Source organism: Corvus brachyrhynchos, unplaced genomic scaffold (assembly GCF_000691975.1).
Source record: "Corvus brachyrhynchos isolate BGI_N302 unplaced genomic scaffold, ASM69197v1 scaffold117, whole genome shotgun sequence".
NCBI classification, from domain to species: domain Eukaryota; kingdom Metazoa; phylum Chordata; class Aves; order Passeriformes; family Corvidae; genus Corvus; species Corvus brachyrhynchos.
The window spans coordinates 137,223-161,708 of record NW_008238833.1 but is presented as its reverse complement, the minus strand read 5'-3'; the positions used below and the strand labels follow the sequence as shown (position 1 = coordinate 161,708).

At 36.4% G+C, this 24,486-nt stretch overlaps 1 protein-coding gene across 3 annotated transcripts in view; it reads right to left on the bottom strand.

Annotated features, from left to right (window-relative positions):
* Positions 1-24,486, bottom strand: part of DEUP1 (deuterosome assembly protein 1) — a 46,273-nt gene that overhangs the window by 6,738 nt on the left and 15,049 nt on the right. For 2 of the 3 annotated variants that reach the window (XM_017738204.1, XM_017738203.1), the window contains 8 exons: positions 24,373-24,486; positions 21,747-21,959; positions 16,848-16,993; positions 16,131-16,236; positions 14,314-14,511; positions 13,232-13,318; positions 10,530-10,729; positions 3,970-4,279 (listed from right to left, as the gene is read on the bottom strand). In XM_017738204.1, the coding sequence (XP_017593693.1) occupies positions 3,970-4,279; positions 10,530-10,729; positions 13,232-13,318; positions 14,314-14,511; positions 16,131-16,236; positions 16,848-16,993; positions 21,747-21,959; positions 24,373-24,486 (1,374 nt within the window). The remainder of the gene's footprint in view (positions 1-3,969; positions 4,280-10,529; positions 10,730-13,231; positions 13,319-14,313; positions 14,512-16,130; positions 16,237-16,847; positions 16,994-21,746; positions 21,960-24,372) is intronic. The other variant, XM_008636773.2, reaches the window with a different exon arrangement.

The following is a 24,486-nucleotide window of genomic DNA, read 5'->3' as shown; positions in this document are numbered from 1 at the left end:
AGGTGCCAGTCTTCAGAAACTTTACATCAAGTTGTAAGAGGTTCTTAGAGATTCAGGATAACAATGCTTACAATTACTGACTTGTCATTGGAAGTAGATTGGCCACATGATCAAGCTATCTTCCTAAACTGTTAAATGTCCTTCGATTCAACTGGTACTTTGATGTGTTTCTTCTTGAAATACACTGTAAACTCCAAATGAGACATTTCTGAATTCCCTCAGAGTAGAGAGAAGAATGTTTATCACTTAGAATAAGCAGGTCATGGCTCCCCACAGCTCCTTACACGAGGGTCAGACATCACAGACTATGATTTTAGATAGGTCCCTAATGCATTGTTTTTTATGCACTTTGAGAGAAGGTTTTATCTAAGCAAGTCTAAAAGGCAACATTCCTTGTCAGCAGCACTTTGCTTTCCAAGCCTCTGGTCTGTTCTTTCATTATGTTCTTTATTGTCTTTACTTTTGGCCTCTGAGGAAGAAAAACAAAGAAAGTTCTTTAATCCATGTCTCAGATGAGATTCATGCTCCCTGATTTTGAATTTCCTTTTCTCAGATATCACTGCTTTTACGTCTTTTGGTTTTCTAAATGGAACTGGATAGGGATGGGTTCATTGTAAGCTTTCCATCTAACTTGTTTGGGTAATAAGGCAACAAAGACTCTATTTGTTCATTTCTACAGTGCCAGCTGATCTCATATTTCTTTGATGTATACCACTAATGAGAATCGCCTTTTTGCCTCATCATTTGCTAGAAATTAAGGAGTGCACCTGATAGAGATGCATATTTCTATATATGAAATATGTGCTAAGTATGTCTTCTCCTTAAATAAGAACTACCCAAAGTGGTTAAGAATTAATTCTGGATTGCTGGGGAGGAGCCCTTCAGGAAGCTAGATCTGTTGTCTCTCAAAGAGAGAGAGAGACAGAGCTGCCTAATTAATTTGCCTAGAGGTAACTTCTTACTTGCCCCATGAGTTGTCCCAGCATTCTTGGATGTACCTTCAGCAGGGCAGCAAGAAAATGTTAACACTTGGGATATTTCCACATTTAGTGGTCATGTCATGAAGGGTCAAACCCCAGGGCTGTACTCTTCTTGTGTTTAGTTGCTTCTGCTTTCCAGGAAAGATTTTGTAATACCAAGAGTAGAAACTGGTCTGGCATATTTTAGTCTCATAGTGACTAAATTTGGAATGTTTTGGGAGTAGTTTCCTCTAACCCTACACTGCAATATATCTTAGGCAGCAGGTACAGAGGCCTGTCTTAAACATGCTTCTGCTCATATGTGAAAATTAATTTTGAGATGCCTGGAAAATTGCTGAGTGTCATAGGAAGACTTTTAGAGGGCCTACCTAGCTAGGTAATCTAGCTAGGTAATAGTAATACCTAGGAGTGAGAGGCATGGACTATAGCATGCCTCAGGGAAGGATCAAGACTGTCAAAATAATTCCTAATAATGTCCAGTGGTAGAATTTCCACAACTTTCCATTGCAATCTATTTATTAAGCAAGTTTCCATACTAATGTTAGAAAATTTCCTAATGCCTAATTTAAATTTTCATTATTACAGCTTAATACTTTCTTGTATTTCCAAGCCTTGAAAGTCAGAACAAACAACAATTGTCTATCATCTGAAGAGAAACGTGAGCAAGTATTTATGACTAAAAGATCAGGCAATCATTTTCTGAAGTTGCTCATTTCAGAAGGAGAGCACAGCCTGAAGTACTGTTCAGAGAAAAAGTATTTCCCTATATTTGGAAACCCTTGAAACAAAAGTTTTTGGGATTATGGGAATTTCCAGTGAATCCCATCTGAGCTTTCTAGTTTATTCTAAGGCAAGAATGACTCTCTCTATACATGTAACATCTAAGTAAGAATGTGAAAGGGCAGAGGTTTCAGTGGAACATTTACTAATCTTTGTCTGAAGATTCTCTACCAGGAGGAGAGACATCACCCTCTAAAGCCCTACAGACTATTCTCTCCCTCCCTTCAATACCAAGAGAATAATTTTGGTAGGTATCAGGACATCACCTGGAAATTTGATGTTTTCAATTTGTGCTACAAATATTCTTCAGAAAACTAGTGCCTTATAACATTTTTTGAAGTTTTGAACATATTGGAGATTTCTTGTGGGTCCTCTCCCTGTGTTCTATACCCCTGAAGTCCTCAGAACTCTGCCAAAGAATTCTGGTTTAACATATTGTGTATTTTCCCCCCTCTTTCTCCTCAACGCAGTGGCTTTCCATTTGAACACAGAGCTCTGGAGTAACAGACTGTTGAGTGATTTCTGCACTAAAGCTGTGGAATCCAGTGTCAGCCTGAGTGACGATTTAATTTCAGGTCTGAACCTGTACCTGCCTCAGTGCCACTGATTTGGACCTAGACTCTGTATGAGAAATATCTCTTACTTAATCATTTTATTATGTACTTTGCCCACACACCAGCTGGAAAGTCTTGGCATTGACCCTGTCCTGAGTGCCAGCTGGGAAATAGTTTCTCTGCAGCTTGAAGAAGTATCTCAGAATGGACATTATTCCTAGGCTGTCTGGAAAGAGAAGCTTTGTGATTTGGTGTCTCTGTCTGACACTTCTGACAGAAGAGAGAAGAATTGGTGTTTATCAGGCTCATCTGAAAAAGTCCACAAACTCTTTTCATGATTAGCAGTTTAAAGAGGAAAACTCAGCCGTGAGAACCCAAAACCCATTTACTTAAAATTCCTGTGAAACATAAGAATATAAAAATGGAAGTGAGGTCAAACACCCAGGACTACATGGTTCTCCCTGCTCTCAGGCTGCTAGGACACAGCTGATGGGACCACAGTCAGTGAAGGGCTGCACTGCAATCCCTGCTTCCCAGGCAGGCCATCATTATGGTTCTTCCTATCAACAGTGAATTCTGGACTATGGAGATAGCTCTCCAACAGCCATGTCTCTGATAGGAAAGGATGTGCATTCGTTTCTGAAGTGGACAGCAGAATCAGGGTACAGCAACCACAGGTACAATTGCCTGTAAATCCCCCCTAGTAAATGCTGAAGTCTTCCCTCTTCTCCCTCTCTAGGTTCAGCCAAAGCCCTGCAGCTGAGAATCTCCTGGTTACAAAGATCCACGTATCACAGCTGGACAGAGGGATGCCTGTTGTTCATTCCTTACTCACATTCTTAGTTCCACTGCTTACTGATGGTATGGTTTCATGGTTTGAGGTCAGGAAAATGCTAATTTTCAAGTGCAAAGCAATAGTGGCCTGTAGTGGAGGCCTAAGGAAGAATAAAAGATACTAAGGAAGAGGATAAAGCTCAAATTTAAAGGGAGCTCTAAAGCCAAGTAGTTATGGGAGGATTTTCTTAAGTTGTCCTAGGCAAAGTGGGATTTGTCCCACTTGTCATGGAGGGTGATAGTCTCCAGCCTGTGAAGACTAAAAGAAAGAATGCTGTCCTATTACTCTATCATTTCAAGAAAAATAAGGATCACAGCAGTTATAATTTCTGTTTCTTTTCAAATACGATGGCTAAACATATGGAAAATAGTTGCTGTGATTTCTCTGATTTCATTCATCAATCAAAGAGATGTAGATCAAGTAGGAACTTGATTTGTCTAACAGCACTTAAGGCAGTAAGTTTGCAGGTACTATGGAAATACACTTGAAGCAGACTGCTCTTACAGAGGCAGTACAAAGCAAGTGCCCCAATATAGAAGCCAACAAGCTAAAATGTAGAAGTATTTCTCACAGTCACATAATGGCAGGTAATTATCGCCACCGTTATTAGAATAGAGGCATGGCTCAGTAGGGGATGTTTAATCTCCAGAAAAAACACATTTCTGTTAGGGTAAGGTATTTCCATTTTTGCTGGGCTGGCACTGTACAAATAACAATGACAACAAGAGTAATCTAATTTTTGGCTTCTCCAAGGCTGCATTTGGTCCACAGATGGATTTTTGAGAATATATATATGCGTTATTGGAAAATAGTTACTTACGGATAATTTGATTTCTTCTGCATTGTAAGCAGGGCTCTGAAAGCTGCCTGTTCTGCCCATTTCAGGAAATGGCCCAGGAAAGCCCAAAGGATACCCCACTGGTGGTAATGGAGATTTATAAACTATTTTCTTTTCATGACCTCTGTGAAGTGGATAAGAAAATAAAGTGGTATCATTTTTTGAACCAGTGATATTGCTGATATTGCCTTGGCCATAGAAAGCAGGACTGCAGTTTCTGTGGTATCCACTGGCAGTGAGCACAGCAATCGGTTGACATTCCACTTCCTGTGCATATTTATTTTGGAAAGATCTAAAAGAAAAAAAATCAAAGTATGAAAGCCAGTTAAAACTTTCAAGCTATCACAGCAAAGCCAAGGTTTTTCTCTTTTATTTGTCTACATAGTTTTGATTACTTAGCTGTTCAAACTGCTTCATGCATGAAGTTATGGATGTACAATTCAGCATTATCTTCTTCTTCTTATTAAAGTTGCAGCAATTTAGCAATTTCCACCTAAGTTACTGTAGAAGTCTGAGTGTGCTTTCTCTGTCTACTTCAGCTATAAATTAAACCATCCTCACTTAAACCCTTTTGGGGGAGCTTAGGTTGAGGAACCTTGCCTTGGTTGGTATAACTGTGGCAGGATGAGCTAAAACACAAACTCACTTCAGATATTGAGGATGCCAATACTCCTTAAGTGTTTGTTGCCTAGCCTTTGCTATTGGCTTTCCAGTGGATAAAGCTATGCAAGCACTCTTCAGCCATGTCTTGGCTTACAGGATGATAGGAACTAGAGTGAATTTAGCCACACAAGTAGAGGAAATGAAATATGAAAGTGTGAGATGAGAGAAAAAACCCTATTATTAGTGGTTGGATCTAATATTATCTTAAACAACTATGTTCAAGTGGCCAGAATTTAGAATAAATGCTTAAACAAAAAATAGTACAAGAATCTTTGATTCTGCATTTTTACTGCAATGCTAATTTTGCCATTGATTTAATGACAGCACTTTGGAGATTAATATAAAAAATTAATAAATTTTTAAAATACACTTTCTAAAAAATTGTACAAGAAGATGCTTTTGTAAAAATAAACAAAATCTTCAAGTTTAAAAATTAATTTTTAAGTGTTTTATCATGATGTTCCATAATTCTTCTATCTCAGTGATCAGAACTGATGTTCAAGTACATATTTCTAATCATTTGTAGTTCTGTAAAGCAAAAACTATTAGGGTTAACAGTAACTTTAAAAAAAAAAAAAAGAGAAAGCCATTTTCTTCCCATTCAAAATACCTTCTTTTCCTGACAGTTAACTGAACAATTCTGATAATGTATTGATAAAAGCAGAAAATCTTGAGACTAGCTTGCCCAGATGTCTGCAAAATTACACTAATTTTCAGTTGCATCATTCTTTGTAAAAAAAATTATTTCAGATTTTAATAATTTTCTGTTACAATATTTCTAGCTGAGATAAAAATTTCCATTGTATTGAGGCCTGTGCTTATGTTGAAATTTTAATCTTGGGAGGTAACTACTAAAACATGATAGCTGTTTGAACGGATTCTATCATTGCAAATATCCTAAAACACTCTAATAATTCCAAATGCAGCTTAAAAGCTTTTAAAGAGCATGTTCTCTGCCACTAAAATGTAATTTTATAAATATTCAGGAGTATGCAGTGCTACTCAGTACTTTTTTTTTCTTTTTAAATAAAAAGAAGAACTTGCTAAGTGCAGGGAAAAGACAGTGTTTTCTGCAGAAAAGATCACACCATCATTTTCTAGTCTTAATTTAAATATTTGATGTTGGGAGAGGGTGGCTGTGCAGCCTTGATGGACCTGCTTCTACATAAGCCCTTCTGCTGGTTTTTACAGGGGTAGAGTTAATTTTCTTCACAGTAATTTGTACAGGGCTGTGTTTTGTATTTGTGCTGGAAACAATGTGGGTAACACAGGGGTTTTAGTCACTGCTGAGCAGCCCTTACACAGGGTCAAGGACTTTTCTGCTCCTCACCCCGCCCCACCAGTGAAGAGGATGGGGGCGTACAAAGATTTGGGAAGGGACACCTCTGGGACAGCTGATCCCGGCTGACCACAGGGATATTCCACACCAGATGGCATCATGCTCAGCAATAAAACTCTGGGGGAAGGTTGCCTGGGTATCACATGACAGGTGGTGAGTAATTGCACTGTTATCACTGGGCATCACTTGTTTCACATATTCTAATTATAGCAGTATGATTATGATTATGATTATTATTACTACCTTCCTTTTCTGTCCTATTAAATTGTATCTCCACACATGAATTTTACTTTTTTAAAAATCCCAATTCATTCCCTGGGCATGGGGGAGTGAGTGAGTGACTGTGTGCTGTTTACCTGCCAGGTTAAAGCACAACAGCCCCAAAACATGAAACCGAGTATTCAATAAAGGGACTGTGCAGAACAACTCAGAGACCTAGTGAAGAACGTATTGTTTTCTCTGATTGTAAAAGAAGCTGTGATTAAGATACTCTGAATACTATGGGAAAGCAAATTATAAGGATGATGCTATATTATTATTTATTATTATAATTTTATTTTTACTATAATAATAATATTATTATACATTCTAACATAAAACTCTCTGAGATTATTCACCAAACCTTCCAGTTTTCTAAGTCATCTAAAATGTTTACCTTTATGGAGGCAGAGTTTTCTCCTTTCTTTCATGTTTTTCTTTACATAAATATACTCTGCTCTTTGGGCACAGAATACCTTTTTTCTTTTTTTTTTTCTCCCTATTTTAAAGTTCATTCCATCTATGGTTTGGACGAAGGGCACAGTGAAAAAACCCTGCCACAACTGAAGATAAATGGCATGAATAATAAAATCACAGATTTTTTTTTTCATGTGTTCTGACCTTTTTGGAAGTAATTTTCTCTCTAAACCCACAGTAAAGTCTATGTGATCTGTGTTCTTTTTTTCCCCCAGAACTCCTTCTCTATGTATTTAATAACAATTATTACTTTTATGTTATAGGTTACCTCTCTAAGAACAGAATTTTCAGACTTGAGTGTCTACTTGACTTAGGTTATGGTAGCTTTTAGACAGTAAAAACTGATGCTGCACCTCCCCTCCCAAAAAGGAAAAAAAAAAAAAAGAAAAAGGACTAAGTTTTGATTTTTTTTAAAAGGAACTCCCATTCCTACTGTAATCCATAGGATTGCTGGGGCTGCCTGGTATTGTGGAAAAACATGACAATGACATAGAGGTGCTTTGGATGGTTTTTACAGTTGTGGTTTAAAGTTCTACCGGTTCATGTGCAAAATAATATCTAAGATCTCCTTTAAATACAGTCTGCAAATTTATAAAAAGCTGTCCATTTGTTAACACTACCAATGCAAATACACTATAACTGCAGCTGAACAATTTATGCTTTCGGTGGGATTACTGTCATAGAGTATTTAACAGCCACACATACTTCACACAAATAATATCACTGTTGACATGGTGACATAGGGAACAAGTAGTGAAAGAACACTGTCCTCACAAAGGGAATTTATATAGACAGGATCTATTTTTCCAGACTCATACATAAAACCTGCCTGGTCCCTATGCAGTCAATGACTTCAGTGATGCAAAAAACCCCAAACTCCTTACACAGCTTTGTTGGTTGACATATCCAGTCTTGAGAAAGAAAACTACAGGTCTTGAATAACCAGAATGTCTTCAAGAATTTGTGCTGTTGCTCTTACCTGGCAAGTATAATGCCTAGTTTGATTTTAAAATGGATAAAAAGCCTTTCCCTGAAGAATTGTTTCCACTGCTTCCACTTTATCTGTTGCAATATCTGATACAGTGGTGAGTGTGAGAAGAGTTGCATGACCTCCAAAGAGTAGTGAAAACCTCCTTAACACAGATACTTCACTGCAAACACGCATCCATTAAGCAATCCCCAGATCCCTTAGCAGGCATTCAGTCTTAGCATTTACCCTTCACTTTTCCTGCATGATGAAGGTGCCCTTTGGCTTGATCAGTTACCTATTTTGTGCATATTTTTGTGGTAAATAAATAGCTTTTCATTTCAGAACCCACAGGCATGTTTTAATTTGAGGAGAAACAAACTGAACATATCAGCTTCATCAGAGAAATTCCTCTTCAACTGTGCCCAAATTCAAATCAACTGAGTATGGTTAAGGTCTAACTAAAGGATTGAAATCTTGAGGGTGGGAAAAGCTTAGTAAATGGCAATTGGAAGTAAGACAATTATATAAGAAAACAGCAATTAATTAAGGTGGTTATAGGTAGAACGTGGGCACAGTCCTTTTTTAGCAAAAAGATGCTATTTCTGCATATCTTACTTTCTAATATTTAGAAATTCACTGTATACTGAAAGAAAGAAAGAAGAAATCATGCTGCTTTTTGGGTTGCCAGTATAACTTCCTGCAATTTCGTATGTTTTCTCAAGAGGTCTCCTCTCTAAGACATGATGGTGCTTGGGCCCAGGATTCCAGTATGGATTGAGAGACACAACTGAAAAATATTGTCGAATATACACCTGTCCCTTGCACAAACACCAAGTTTTCTAATTTTTTGCCATGTAAAAAAAGTTTTTGTGCCCTTTCTCCAGTGCCATAATTACCATGGAAACAGAACTGCAAATTAAACCAGAAATAACAGGGTTTATGCTCACAATAAAATAAACATAGCCCAGATTTTAAAATAACCAACATCGATTTCCTAGTTTATCTGCATACATCTTACAGTTGAAAATTTAATTATAGTTTTCTGGAAAAATCAGGTAGTTTCCTGCTTGGGAACAGAGAACTGACAGTACAGAGAGGGCCCTATCATAAAAACATTGGCTGGCTGATGTGCATACACAGTACATGTCAAATTTACACATTTTAAAATCTGTGTATTTATTTATCTAAATAGCTTTTCATTTAGGAATTCTAATTCATGATTTAGATCCTGAAATCCAGGCTCAATATATCTGTTTCATCATATTAATTACAATAATAATAATAATAATTTAAATTGTGTCCAGTAGTCTGGCTGAGATTTCTGTTGTAAGAAAGGTTAACTCTCAGGTTTCTCTCTCACAGTTTTGATTGGTCTTCAATAGCTACGAAATCACAATCCTACAAATTGCATGCATAGTTCTGTTGTCTCAAATATTTATGTTCTCATAAATGAAATTTCACAGTCCCTTATATCCAGCAAGTGTAACTCTTGAGAAAATGGGAAAAATCTTACTTTTTCTCACTCGAGAGGAGTCGAAGCATGCGCAAAAATTGCACTGACCAATTTTGTGAAGTTATGAGTCCTACTGGTGCAGAATAACCTGTATCTTGGTTTGCAAGTATTTGTTTCAGCAAAATCTTCAACATAATTTGAAACTTCCCAGGAAATCAGCCATACCTGCCACTTCCAAAGATACGTGTGTGTGTGTATATATATGTGTATATATATATATGTGCATGCATTATGTATATTATGTATATACATATAATATATCTATTTATTTTTATATACACATGAATACTATCTCCAACACAAACCAACGTTGTTTAAAAAGAAATTTTAGGCAAAAACGTAGCTACATGTATTGGGATGCCGCTCTATTTTGCAGAAAGAAAATAATTTTAAATTTTGCCAAAACCTAAATGTATGAGTTTGAAATCTTAACATGTACAGTTTCGGTTCCAACTATTTAAACTTTACTTCACAGAACTGTTTCATGTTAATGCCATCATGTAAGTTCTTTATTACAAACCATCAACATATTTAGCTTCCTATTAATTTTTATTTTCCTGTACTGTGCAATACTGTTTAGCAGGGAGTTTATTTTCTTTTTTTTTTTTTTTTATTGCAATGCCATGATTATAACCTGTTTGAAGGGAATTCAATGTCTCACTGAATATAGGGAAATAAGAAGAAAGTCATCGCTACAATTCTTTCTATGAGTCTGAATATTCTCAAGCCTCATTATTTTTTCCTAACAAGGAGTTTATTGTAGTAATGACTTACTCAGGGCATCTGAAATTGTTTCTTTTTAAAATCAGGTCACCCAAGAACACCAAAACTAGAAAAGGCATTAAAATACATTTAATGAAACTTCCAACAAATGAAGCTGAAGGACACAAAGCTTTTCAGCAGGGCTTATAGTTCAAACTGCTTATTAAGAGAAACTCCTGTTGAGCAGTTTACCTCTCATGTTGGTTTTTCCTTTCCTTTCCTTGTCTTGTTTTTATTTGGTAGTAAAAATACAGTCTGCTCTATTTTGCAAAACCTGGAACTAAGAGTAACTTGAGCAGCACATAAAAAGTTTTTAAAGTTTCATGTGCTAAATACTAAAACAGAAATTAAACATTTCTGGGACTTCATTTATTGCCAGTTTCCGTTAGCCATCCAGAAAAATGTAGGAAGTCCTTACAAATATACTTACTAGATCTTATATTTACATTGGTGGGAGTTCTGAATGAACAGAAATAGCAAAAAAATTGACACTTTGGCCCAGTTAGACCTTCCAAAATACTTAAAAGAAGTTTCATAAATGTGTACAATCTAAATATTACCTCTCTTCCTTTTCTTGCATCTTTGAATGGGTTTGGTAGCTGCGCTCTCTTTCCCTATATGTATCCACGCAACTCAGTATTGATGCTTCAGTGTCATTTTGTAGTTTAACAAGGCTATTTTGTAGTCTTAAATTCTCATGTTTCATTTTGTGAACAGAAGCTGTGAAATTTCCATGTTCTTTGTTACATAAATCTATACTCTGTGAAAGGAGATAATACCATAATTAAGTAGTTATTTTTTCCACAGTAAATGGGTGTATTTTTAACAAGCAAACACAAAACAATGTTCTATGCTAAAGAAAAGACCTAGCTACCATATATAATCACACAAAATTTAGGGCAAACCAAGAGAATTGCCTCCAGAAAAAAAAAATCACTGTAGATAAATGGAAAAGAAGAGATAACAGCCTCTATAACACAATAAAACAAATTAAAATTTCTCAGCAAACATGCATTCAAAATGTTATCGTTGTAAATTCATCCCTTGCTTTGCAAAACTGATGACATAAAAGCAACCATAACAGCTCTAGCTGCAGACTGTATTGCTCCCTCCAGTAAGACTTCCTCCAAAAATAACATGCAAAATTATAGTAGTTCATTACTATACTAGATACAGAGTTTGTGTACAGACCCAATTTAATGTGTGTGTTGAGACAGTCACCTTCAGTTTCAGAAGCAGTGAGTAAAGCCACATCAGCATGGTGCTCTCTGTCCCTGTCACTAAACCCTGCTTCTCAGCTGGGTTAGCCCACATGGTATGCAAGGCAAAATACCGAAATTGCAAGCCACATGTGCACTGTGATCAGGGGCTGAAGAGCCCCATCCACTAGGATATCAAGAAGGGAAGATGGAGATTAGCTCTGGAAGTTGTCTAGCCAGGATACTCTGTTTCTTTTTTTCTTCTATCACTTAATCCACGAAGCCTGTGCTGCACACCTGAGCCAGCTATTTTGGAGCTACCTCTCTGCAGAGTCCTGCTCTGCGTTGTGTAATACATTTGCAATAGCAGTGTACTGTCAGCGACAGGAACTTCTCAAAAGGTTTATCGGATTACACACAAAAGACTAAAACGCCTTGCATTTCATTAAGTTGTGCTTTCATATATTCCTAGATTTACTTTATTCTTTTGGAACTCAGCAACTCATTAGTATTACAGATTTGGTTCTTAGTACACTGCTGTCATAACTGTGCTCCTGCATTTGAAAGCTTGTCTATTCCTTGCACTGGTTTGATGCCATCTCTTCCTGTGAACCTTGCCTGGCTTAGCTTTAGGGGGAATTTATGAGCCAAGTTGGCAGGGAAATGCCAGCAAGTATAAGAAAATTTAATATTTTGTGCAACTATGGGGGAGCAGGGGCTTGGCTATGTCTCACAAGTGGTAGGGGTGGCAGAACTGAGGAAGAAGGAGAGCACTAAGTCGTCCTAACCCTAATAGCTCTAGAATCAGCAGTAAAGTTATAATGGCATGAACCCCAAAACTGAGCTGGCCCAGCTACACTGCTTTTGACATCCAAACCCTGAAAGTAACCCTGCCTGATGATGCATTTCACCATACTTGACTTAGGCTGGCACTGGTCTCAGAGGTCTGTGCAGTGCTCCACTGTACAGCACAAACACATCCAAAAAAATCACTCAAATCCCTGGAATCTTAATATCAAATATATCACAATTGATAATGTTTAGATCCTCACAATACATTAGTAAAGTAGGAAAGAATTTTTAAGTCCACAAATCCACTGAAACATCTATTGACCTTGGTATATGTAGTAACTGGATTTTACTGTTAAAATATAACAAATGTGATGTCTCCAAGGTCCCTTGTCGGACAGCTCTTCTCAATCTTCAAGAAAAGTGTCACTGCAGAGAAGAGTTAGACATGCATACACATATCCATCTATGCTTCCACAATAATGTATCTTATACAGATACAGATATCCATGATAGTGTGTATGTATGTGTAGGTAAGACATCACTGATGGGCATCTATGCTGTTTTAAGGGTGTGGATAAATGTGCCATTCTTTCATGACAATTAACAGCCTACAGATCCCCCCAATCAGTATTTCTGAACAACATTCCAGTGGGGTTGTTTTTAGTGATGGATACAGTAACAGTAGATGTTCTGTAAGCAGGGGATGTTTTGAAACTTTGTGTGGAAAACAGTATATATACTATTTATAATATCTTCATAAACCACAGTTCTACATAATCTTATGGCACACTTTTTATCAATTAAATTTTAAAGCTCCCCTGTTTGGGGAGATATAAATACTAAACTCTAAAATAAGCTGGGTGGGAGCAAAATGTGTCAGTTTTTTACACTGCTATTTAAATACCATGTGAACAAAGGGGTAACATATTAAAAAAGGGATATATTTTTGTCTGTGAGAATGATGAGTGTTTAAACTTAAATAAGTGACATAACTTACAAAAAAAAAAAGTTCCCAGAAATTGTTTAGTGTCTAGACAGTTACTGAAAAATTTAGCTTACTTGTAGTTTAATACAATTAAGGTAAAAATTACTCTTAGCTATACCCTTCTTCAGGCTGTGTGTGAATACCACTTGGTTTTGATTATGTTGCACACCTTATTTTTATTTGTTTAATTTATGCAAGCCAGAAATCTCTAAATCTGCCATGATTTTAATCTACATTTATAATAAATATAACTATTCTGCATACTTCACAGGTTAAAAAAAATTACCATGCAACTTTCACACTCCTGGTTTTCCACCATTTCTTTTAGACGTGTGTTTTCAGATTTGATAACTTGGTAACGGAATTCCAACAACTAGGAAAAGATTAAGTTCTTAGTTAAATACAAGAATATTACTCTTAACTGGAATAACATTGAGTATAGATACATTTAAGCTTAATTTTACAAAATGTATGTTAAGAATCACAAAACTTACTATAATAGTTTTAAATATAGCAATACTAAATCAGGAAGAAGCATTAAATCTTTTATAAGATATACAAATGCAAAGCCTCTGGATTTATTTATCTTTTTGAAAGAAGTAATGACTTAGGAAAACAGGAAGTTCACATGCAGTTGCTACATACAAAGAGGGACAGATTTTACAGGCCTCTGAAACTGGATGAAATCCTGTTCATGATATTTTGAAATGATATCTACTCTTTTAGTGATATGGAAATATCTGGTAGAGAGTGCCACACAGCAGGAGATATCTCTCATTTTCCCCTAAGACTAACTTCACTATTGTCAAAAGTAAAGTATTACTTCAATCACAATTTTCCACATGTAGTGACCCTCTCAGAAAATGCAGAGCTACCCAGAAAAGTCTAAATATAATGGTTCTTTTGGTTTACAAACTAAGTAACAAAGATGATATATTTGTTCTTAAAACAAAAATTTGCCATAAAAATCCTCACTGGAATCTTACCGTTTCCAGCTATATAATTACTAGAATTTTCTACGCAGATTTGTAACATTCTTCAAAAAGCTTTAGAAAACACTGAAAAATTAGAAACTTAAAGCATATATAATAACCACAAACCAGAAGTTTTCAAGATCTTTTGCATGTTAAAATGGTAACGAGATGTGATGGTCAGAATGAATTTCAATTTACATGTACAGTTGACATTTACTGGTGGTTTCTTGTTCCAGTATCAATTTGGCTGCTTTTGTAATACTTCACAGATATTACAGCACCGCTGATAAAAACTACAGCAAGAAATAGAATGTCTTTTTTTCCACGGATAGTGAATGTCATTATCAATAGTGTGGAGTAAAATGATGTGGGCTGCTTTTGCCTACTTGCATACCTGTTGTTCTGTTAACAATTTGTGTTTTGTCTCTAACTCCATTTTTAACTGTCTTTCCAGAAGACTAGCTTTCCCCATGATAGTTGCTATAGTGATCTCCTTATGATGAAGCTCCTCTGTCAGGTCAGAGATTTCTGTCTTCATTCTTTCCTGCTCAGAGCAATGGGACTGCTCCTCTCGATAAACATGGTTTCTTATCTGTAGCAAATACATTTCAAAAAGAAAAAATTCTGCGCAGTAAATATGATTGCATCACTTGCTTCTTTCTCTGCTGTTGCTTCCAAGACACCAACTCTTCTAACTGAATCAGAGATTCTGAGATTGTAAAATAAAATGTCTTTGGAAGTCAGTGCACAGAGCTTTGTTTATTTTTACATATTTTTTCATCACTTCTCTTGTACTTTCATTTGCCTATTTAATATTAGAAATGAACCAAGTACAATGCACTTCAATTAACCTTTTAAAAGAAAGTCATAAAAATCATGTATAGAACTGGAATTTATGGTAAAGAATATCCAAGGAAATATCCTTTCAATAAATTTAAGTATGATTTATTTATACTGTACCTAAGTTAAGTTAGATTTAAAATAAGTTTGATGAAGCCTAAATTAACTTAGGTGCAATATAAATAAATCAATCTAGAGGCTCTTTAATATGAAACTATGTTAGAAATAAAGGGTATATCTGGCAAATCATCTTATGAGAATTTTTCCTACCACTACATGTAAAATTTAAGGTCAAACTTAAACTCCTGTGTAGAGTCCTCTGAAGTATCAACTCAAAAATTGTTTTCATAATCTTTCTACTAAAATCAACAATTTAGTACTGACAGATTTTTTTTTGTGTAAGAAACAAAACTACAAAAACCAGCATAACAACCTTTGAACCCATTTTAACAACTTTTTGCAATACTATACACAACGAGGAACAGATTGCATTTCATTTTTATTTATCGAACAGCAGAGAAATATTAGAATTGTAAAAAAATAGATGTAGATGCAAAAAAGCTAAGAGCTAGATCATGACTGTCATCCCAAAATTGATGGACCTAAGCCAGATGCATCCAAATAGACACATGCAAAACCCACTTGCAAGCATTTCTGTAACCTGCTCTGGGTGAGCCTGCCTTGGCAGGGGGACTGGACCTTTCCAACCCTATCAATTCTGTGATTTCTGCTTACATTGCTACTTGGCAAAACCACAACATGCCTGTAAGAGGAGTTCTGAGCATCCTCTACTTGCAAAGTATTTCAGCCTGCCAAGCCATTCACCATTCCACAGTGCCATGCCACTGCTGCTTGCTCACAGCACTTTTGAAATGTGCTATGCAATGTGATGCATAGTTCAAACGAGAGAGCTCTGCCCTACACTGTGCAGCAGGTACCTGTTTAAGCTTAGCCTTGTGTGAGTACCTGCCACTGTGACTTGTATTAGTTGATCTATTTGCATAGCCTACCTCTAAGACCACCTACAAATTACAACTTAGCTCAACAGGCTATTAATTACTCATAGCTTGAGAGGCTTTCTTGGTTGCATGGTATTATCTGAATCACAGCAATGCGTAGGCATGGTCTCTTCCATTATTTCAATGAAGTAGGTAGTTAGTGCACACAATCAGAATGTCAATTTTGCAGCTACACAACTAAATGCAACCATATGCGAAATCCTTTTCATCTAAAAATCTTCAAGCTCTCCTCAACCTACAATGCGTCCTCCTGCTCTCTACTGTATATGCATACAGTACTGTATACCCGTGGTCAGTACTCTCTCCTAGAAATCCTATGCTGCAGTTAAGATCTGGAAATCATATTAAATACCTTTTTCAGCTCTTCTTCTTGGTGTTCTTGACTTTCTGCAAATAGCAATAACTCAGTGTTTTTATTTTCTAGTTGCTCAGTAAGCTGAACACAAGATGATTGATGCCTTTAAGTAAGAAATAAACAAAACATGAAACAACCAGAACATTTAATACTCTTTACCTTGCAGTATACTCTCCATGGTGTAAAATTGTAGAACACCTGCTTGCTGATGAAAAAATACCCCCAAACATAACCAACCTGGCTGGATTTTGGGAGTTGTCTAGAAATTAAGGACAATACAACTATGTGCAGAAAGAATCCTGAAAGCTCTTATAGATTGGTATTTCATATAATTTGAAATGGCTACAGCAGATAAGATAAGCCATAAAACCATCACGATTTTATTCAAAGGAGGTTAGGGAGAACCTTGACTGCATTATTTCCAAAGTGTTTGAATGCTGAGAAAATGAAACACTGTAAAGATATAGGCAGAAATATCTGAAATGCGTTCATTTGTAAAAATCTAGGCATCATTAAAACCTTTTAACAGAGCCTGCATCTATTGCCTGAAATTGTCCGATATAATTTTCAATGAAATTATCTAGTCCAAAATTTAGAAGCTGACATTTGAATCCAGAGTATCTTTTCAAAGAGAGTTAATTTAAAAAAAAAGTAAGAAAAATGTTGTTAGCTCAGAAGTATTTGTTAATTAAAATATGTCTTCACCATACATACTTTATTTGAATTTCCTGCATATCTTTATACTCCTTGATTTTCAATAATTCTTTATGCAACTGTTGGCATTCCAGATGTATCCTTCTCCAGAGACTATCCCTTGACTGCAGCTCATTTCTCATTTCTGAGACGTCTGCCTCCATGTTCTAAAGAAACAAGCAAATGCACAAACAGTTAAATACAATTAGACAGCCTAAAATGCTGGGTTTTAACACATCAGATTCAATACCTGTACATACATGATTTTCATTTCTGAAAAAGATACTGCTTCCATGTCAGTTCCTCTCATTTAAAAATCAGATTCTGAATATTCTTTAGCCCTTGCAATGTTCCAATGCATCTGCCTCTGAAATTATCATAGGAAACATAATTCAGAAGTTCTTTATTGTACTAAATGCATCTAAAATATATAGCTTGCTTGTTTTAGCAGGTTCTGCGTCCTGGAACATGTTCCACATGCTGGAATTGGTGCCATAAGTGGCTTCCATTTTCTGTTTTCCTAACAGCATTTCCACATTTATAAACTTTAGAAACAACAAGGCTGTATAAATCTTCTTCAAAACTAGTTCCATCTGCATGGAGTTAATTGCTTATTTAAATGAACATCACAAAATTTTCAAACAATCAAAAAAATATTTTTCTTAGGACTTGACAAACTTTATTTCTGTTTTATCTTTAATTTCTGATTGGTAGAGTGTTAGACAACCTGAAGACAAATACTACATTTGGCATGAATAAACATGAATTCCAAAATAATCAGAATTTCACTGAATGAAAAATATACTGAAAACATACTAAATATAAGAAATTGGAAGTATAACCCACAAATAACAAAAGTAACAATAATAATCAGTTCTTGCAAGAGTAGTATCCAGAGAATATTTATGGCTTCTCACCTAAGATCCAAAAGCATGTTTCAGATTAAAAAAAAAGATTTTTCCAAGGATATTGATCTTTTACCTTTAAAACTATTACACTAAAAACATTAGCATTTTTCATAATTTCTTCATTTTATTTGAATATAGCTTCCATCTTTAAGAGCAAAAATAAAGCCTTTAAAATTTCAAAAGAGAGCTGGATTCCAGAAACGACACTGCAAGGAAGAACTTCAAAGGTTTATTTCCCTTAGAGCCTCCTATGAGAATGACCTTCCTTCCAAGAAGCCTGTGGTTTTCCTCTGGCTGAAAGGGTTGCTGAAGACAGGTATGAAGTGCTTTTGTGTTTTTTGGGGATTTTTTTTAGGGGCTGCATATATGGACTCATTCATCTTATCCTTTGTTACACTGAGGCCAAGAGAGCTTTTTTAAACACCAAAATGCAACTCGGGGTATATTCAAGTGAAATAAAGCTTAATGAACTGTTAAAGTTGTTGGTAAGACTTGCTTATTCTCATCTTCATGACTCCAACATTCAAGAAATAGCCACTATTATTTTATAACATATGAATTTAGGAGATGGTTACCCCTCTGATTTAATGAATTCTGCACAATTGTGTGGCAGAAGTCGTATTTTCTGCAATAGACTGCAGTCATCACCCATATTTACATAAATTGTATTTTCTTGTGAATTACAATAGTAGCAGGAACAACAGAAGCCACAGCAGCAGCTGCAATAATCATTGAAACAGAATTTCAGGTCAAGAGTTTAACAGTTTCACATATCAGTTAAAAAAAAAACCAAATCAGATATGCATCACTTATTATTTTAGAAAATATCTATTGCATCTGGTTAAAATGAAAATTAATTTTGAAGCAGAAAACTTTAGGATTTGTTTAGAAGATATCTCATATAAAGAGTCTGTTTCAAGTTGAAAAAAATCATTAAATCTTTTCTTTCCTTCTGTGAAAGTTTTGCTTCTACTAGCTTGCCATGTTTGATATGATAAGAAAGTCCCAAAATTTTCCTGATCAGCTCTTGTTCTAATTCTACTCAAAGCTGTTTGTTGTGGGCTGGCCCTGACTGGATGCCAGGTGCCCACCACAGCCACCCTGTCACTGCCCTTCCCAGCTGGACAAGGCAGAGAAACAAGAGAAATGCTCTCGGGTCGAGATAAGGACAGGGAGAGATCACTCACCATTTATTGCCGAGGGCAGAACAGACTCAGAGACATTAATTTATTGCTAATCAAATCAGAGCAGGATAATGAGAAATAAAAAACTAAATCTTAGAACACCTTCTCCTCATGCCTCCTTTCTTCCCAGGCTAAACTTCACTTGTCAGTTCCCTACCTCCTCCCCTCCAGTGGTGCAGGGGCATGAGGAATGGCAGCTGTGGTCAGTTCATCACACCTTGTCTCTGCTGCTCCTTCCTTCTCAGGGAGGGCTCCTCACACTCTTCCCCAGCTCCAGTGTGGGTCCCTCCCATGGGAGATGGTCCTCCATGAACTTATTCATGGTGAGTCCTTCCCATAGGCTGACGTTCTTCATTAACTCTTCCAGCGTGGGTCCCTTCATGGGGTGCAGTCCTTCAGGAACAGGTTGCTCCAGTGCGGGTCCCCAGTGGGGTCGCAAGTCCTGCTCCAGTATGAGCTCCTCTCTCCACAGGGCCGCGGGTCCTGCCATGAGCTTGCTCCAGCACCGGCTTCCCACAGCTTCCTTCAGGCATCCCCCTGCTCTGGTGTGGGTCCCTCCAGGGGCTGCAGCTGGATCTCTGCTCCACCCTGCACCTCCATGGGCTGCAGGGGCACAGCTGCCTCATGAGGGGCTGCACCAGGGGCTGCAGGGGAATCTCTGCTCTGGCACCTGGAGCACCTCCTGCCGCTCCTTCTGCACTGACCTTGGGTCTGCAGGCCTTTTCCTGTCACATATTCTCACACTTCTCTCCCCAGTGCACAGGGATGTTTTTCCCCCTCCTCTTAAATACATTAACCCTAAGGTTCCACCATCACTCCTGTTGTGCTCAGCCATGCCCAGCAGTGGGCTCCTCTTAGAACTGGCTGGCATTGGCTCTATCAGACATGGGGGAAGCTTCCAGCAGCTTCTCAGAGAAGCTGTCCCTGGAGTGCCCCCATTACCAAAACCTTCCCAACACAAACCCAATACACTGTTCAACCTTTTAAATACAATTAGATGGTGTATTTTTATGTATATTAGTGTTCAGTAGCTGATCTAATCTTGACTTTTCAAGAACCAAGCCCCTTGTGTGATGTTTTCAGGTTGTCTCTCATGTTATGGCTGCAGGTAAGTTTGTCAGATAATTCATAAGGTAGAGAAATAGACTGCAGTGTCCATTTAGATTTTTTAAACTTTGTGTTTTCTGTACAGCCAACAAACTGCTCTTCCATACATTTCACTTTATTACTTACTAGTTAATAATATAAGAGAAATACTTAGAAGCACACATGAAATGGTCATAGGCATAGAGGAATATATGAAGAACAATTTGCTTTCATTGCCATCAGAGTTCTCCACACCAAGATTCCCATCTACTTCTTCCTCCTTTATCCATATCATGTCCAACTGTTCCCATCCTCCACCTAACTCTCCTTCACACAAACCTGCCTACTTTTTCTGGCTGACAACAGGCCATGTACTTTCTTCTTTCTCATACAGACGTTCCTAAAAAAATATTTTCCCTGAGCTACCCCTTTTCACCATACATTGACATTACATCAGTGTTTCCCTTATGAAGCTATTTCCAAATGCAGCTTTTCTAGCTAACATAGCAGCATTCCACACCACCAACACAGTTACTCTGCAACTTTCTGCCCTATAGATGACACTGTTATGTACATCTAGCTCCACTTCTACTTGAAGTGTCTTCAAGCTTCCTACAGCTCCTGTATTCTCTTGAATACATGATTCCAAAATTCCTCCTGCTTGAAGATTTTCTTAGAGGCTACAGCACAATGACATCTACTCTCTCCATCATACAGCATCTATCCACTTGCTCCAACTGCCATGATTTGTTCCACTGCATATTCTAGTCCCACTGCTTTTGATGGCAGCCTTTTCAACAGGCCCCAAAACAGAGCTTTTGCTTGCACACTGATAACTTGTATACCGGGAAAAGACTCAGAGAACTAATGTGAAAATGGCATGTATGAACTTGGCTGTTCTGATGACACCTGACAACACAATCTGAAATTAACCTCTGCCACACATATGCTAATTCCTATAAAATATATTGCATATGCTGCTAGCACTCTGAAAGACTGTCTATAAACAGAAACAAATCTTTCTCCAAAAAGACTTGAAGTTACTATGGGCAATTCAATATATTACTGAACCTAGAAGTGCTTAAATAAATAAGCAAAAGCATAACTGGTGCATGTTACCAGAAAAAAATAGCAACGAGAATCTCATTCCTAATATGTTTCAAGCAGCTAATAAAAATGGCTGTAAAGATCTCGTATTATCTCAGTCCTGTAGAACCCATATATCACGACCAAAAGAAGAGGAGCAAATGGCTGTCTTCACAGACCAGTGCTATGACAAAAAACAGTGAACTAGGGAAAAGATAAAACTTGATGGTTCTTTACATGGCCAGAATCTTAAAAATTCTTAAAAATTGACTGCAAAATCTCCTTTCAAAATGAAGAAAGTATACCATACATGTTTGTATATACTTATTTACCAGCTATATGGCACAATGAACAACAAAGTGTAAATCAGATAAAGAGATTTCACAGAAGTCATTTATATACAAGGAACAAAAGTAGGGGAAGTTCCTGTAGATGCTATGGATATAGGAGAATTATAAAACCCTAGATACATAGACAATAGAAAAATATGCTTCTACAAATCAAACTTATTTCTGTTTTACTAAAAAAACCCCCCCATACTGTTTCCAGATTATTCTGTGTTCCCATACAGAATACACCTAATATACATTTATGTAGGCATCTCATCTTGATTTTCCAATGTTAATTCCAAAGTCATCATAAAAAACTATTACTACCTGGCACTGATTTTGGTACATTTTTAGATCCTCATGGAGTTTCATATTTTCCTCTTCCAGTTTATTCTTGTTTCTTGCTATTTCATTCACAATTGCCTTTAGCTTTTCAATAGTCAAATCATCATTTTCACTTCTGGGCTGGGCATAGGTAATTAGGTCTTCTTGGTTTTGTTTCTTACTGTGTATTTGGAATTGATAATTCTGGGTCTGCTTCTATAAAACAAGAAAATATTTTTAATTAAACTGAATAATTATATGTAAATTGCTAGGACCAAGTCATTACTGCTGAAATCATAAGGCTATTCCTGTCTTCACCTGGATTTGCTTAGAGAAGATGGCACAGTTCAAACAGTTTGAATTACTTGCCCTCAGTAAAAAAAAATGTTTCAGGAACCTTCAAGGGCACAGAAGTTTTTCAAGGATTTTTTCCTCCTGTGCTGTGTATTTTCCTAGTACTTAATGTTAATGAGCCTCAAATGTGAAAAAGGTGATTATGATGACCTACTCAAAGCAGTTACCTGTGAGAAATAATTTGAGAGAAATGTTCCTCTTTGATTCATTGAACTCAGTAGGAGTTGTGTGTGTGTGTGCCTCAGGATAGATATTAACCTTTGACTAGAGAACTACCATTACATAGGTCATGTACAAACAGCTCAGTTACTACAGGAACTGTACTTCTTTGAGGTTTTTATCCTTAAACTTGGGGAAGAATCATTTGTACATTTGGCAGAGTCCTACACTCCATGCAGCTTCTTGTACTCATTAAAATCCTAAAAACAAAACTTCAGAAAATTGGTATTGCCAGTGTTTCTGAATCCAGAGGCACTGTGAAGAAGCATAATTACTATGGCAACTGTTTTTGCTGTTTAAAAAACTAGCCACATGAATCCCTCTACTGGGAGATTAACAAGCAGTACCAGTCTTTCAGAAGACTGAGAATTAGTTGAAAAATGACAACAAAATATGACCCGGAAACTATATATCATGTGCAGAGATCAAGTTGGGCAAGCAAATACATAGTAAAAATAAATAGGGTTACAAATACCATATTTCACTGACAAGGACTGCAGAAAGTCATGCTTTAGATAGCTTTTGATGTTATTGACTATGTCCCCGTAATTTGTGTTGGCTGAGAAGATAGGTAGAATGGACCACTGGCTGCATATCAAATAAAAAGCCAAAAAAATTTGCAGGTTAAGTTTCATTTCTATAGATAAAAAATTAAGGTCTCTTTGACATCCAAGTTATGGACTCTGATATACCAAAGTGTCAATGCATCCTGTGAAAAATACAGTGCAAGACTCCAACTGGAAATCAAAGACCTAACAAAAGAGGAATTTGAGGCAAAGATACAGGAACAATTAATGCTTTTGAAACAGCTAAGGGTAACAGTCCGTCAGACTTGTATTTAGAAAAACCAGTTGGTGTTATGTTGCAGTTGTGAAGGAAATTGTCTTCAAAGCAAGTTCACTGATGGCAATGAAAGCTTCAACAGAAAAATGTGAATGATCATCCTGAGTACTCTATTTTGACTTGTCTAACTGTACAATCAGCATGCATCAGTCAGTAGTTTTTTCTAGCCAAAGACTTGCTTTCTTAATACATTTGTATGGAAGTTCAACTGCTGGAATATAATGCTCTCAGCAGCTAAACCCAAAACTTAACTGTCATCCTTGGGAACTCTGGATATGTGTAAAGAGTCTCACAGGAATTGTTAAGAAAGTGTTTCACTAGATTAAGATCCAATGAGCTTAGTAACAGTGGAAAAGGGAATTACCAGTGAGCAACATAATTGGCTTCCCCTTACTTAATTTTCAAGCTGTCTTGTGTCCCAGTCAATTTGTAAGTTAGTTTCTGGGGGGTTTTTTTAGAGAAGGATAGGTCATCAAGACATCATTAAATAAATTTTTTTCTGGATTGGAAGGAATTAATAAAATAAAAATATGCAATATCAATAGTCTATATAAAAACCGCAATAAGCAAATTGGCAATTAAAAAATAATCATAAATATGAACTTTATTATTAGGAACTGCATGGTAACTAGAAAGATGAAAAATACGATAAAAAAGGGCTAAGTGATCCAACAAACAACTCCAACAGTGATTCTGGAGTAGCATATGAAAATTCATTTTTCTGCATAAATGATACTAGTGTATATTTATGATCTTAAAAAAATGAAGGCTATCAGATTTGAAGGAACTTTTTATTTGAGTCAACACCTTAATGGAATGCACTACTTACTTGGTAAGATACTTTTTAATAACTTGTCACAATTAATTTCATATTTGTAAATAGCATGGAAGATAAAAGTATCTCTATAATATGCTTAAAAAGTTAAAAGGAACATTCACTGCTTTTTGTAATTGTTTGGGGTTTTTTTAACAGAAATGTTAAAATTTTCATTATGATACTTATTCATTTTCTCATTTTCATGAGAAAAATTAAAATAACTGTATGTATCATTAGATCTTCCAGTATGGTTCTGCATTACCATATATTCACTACCAATATAGACATGCATTATAAGATTCACTGTGAGCTTAGTTTTTTTAAATTAAGTTAGAGGAACCTCTAGCTGAGCTAAGAGTTTGTTTTCTTCCTAGAGCAGGAAGGTAGGAATTTTACCTGAAATAAATTACATTTCTCGGGCAATAATTTTGGTTGCACATCTACATAAACAGAGTTATTTTCACAGGTTGTCCCATTCTTCTCCCATTCTCTTGATTTTGCCTTAAATTC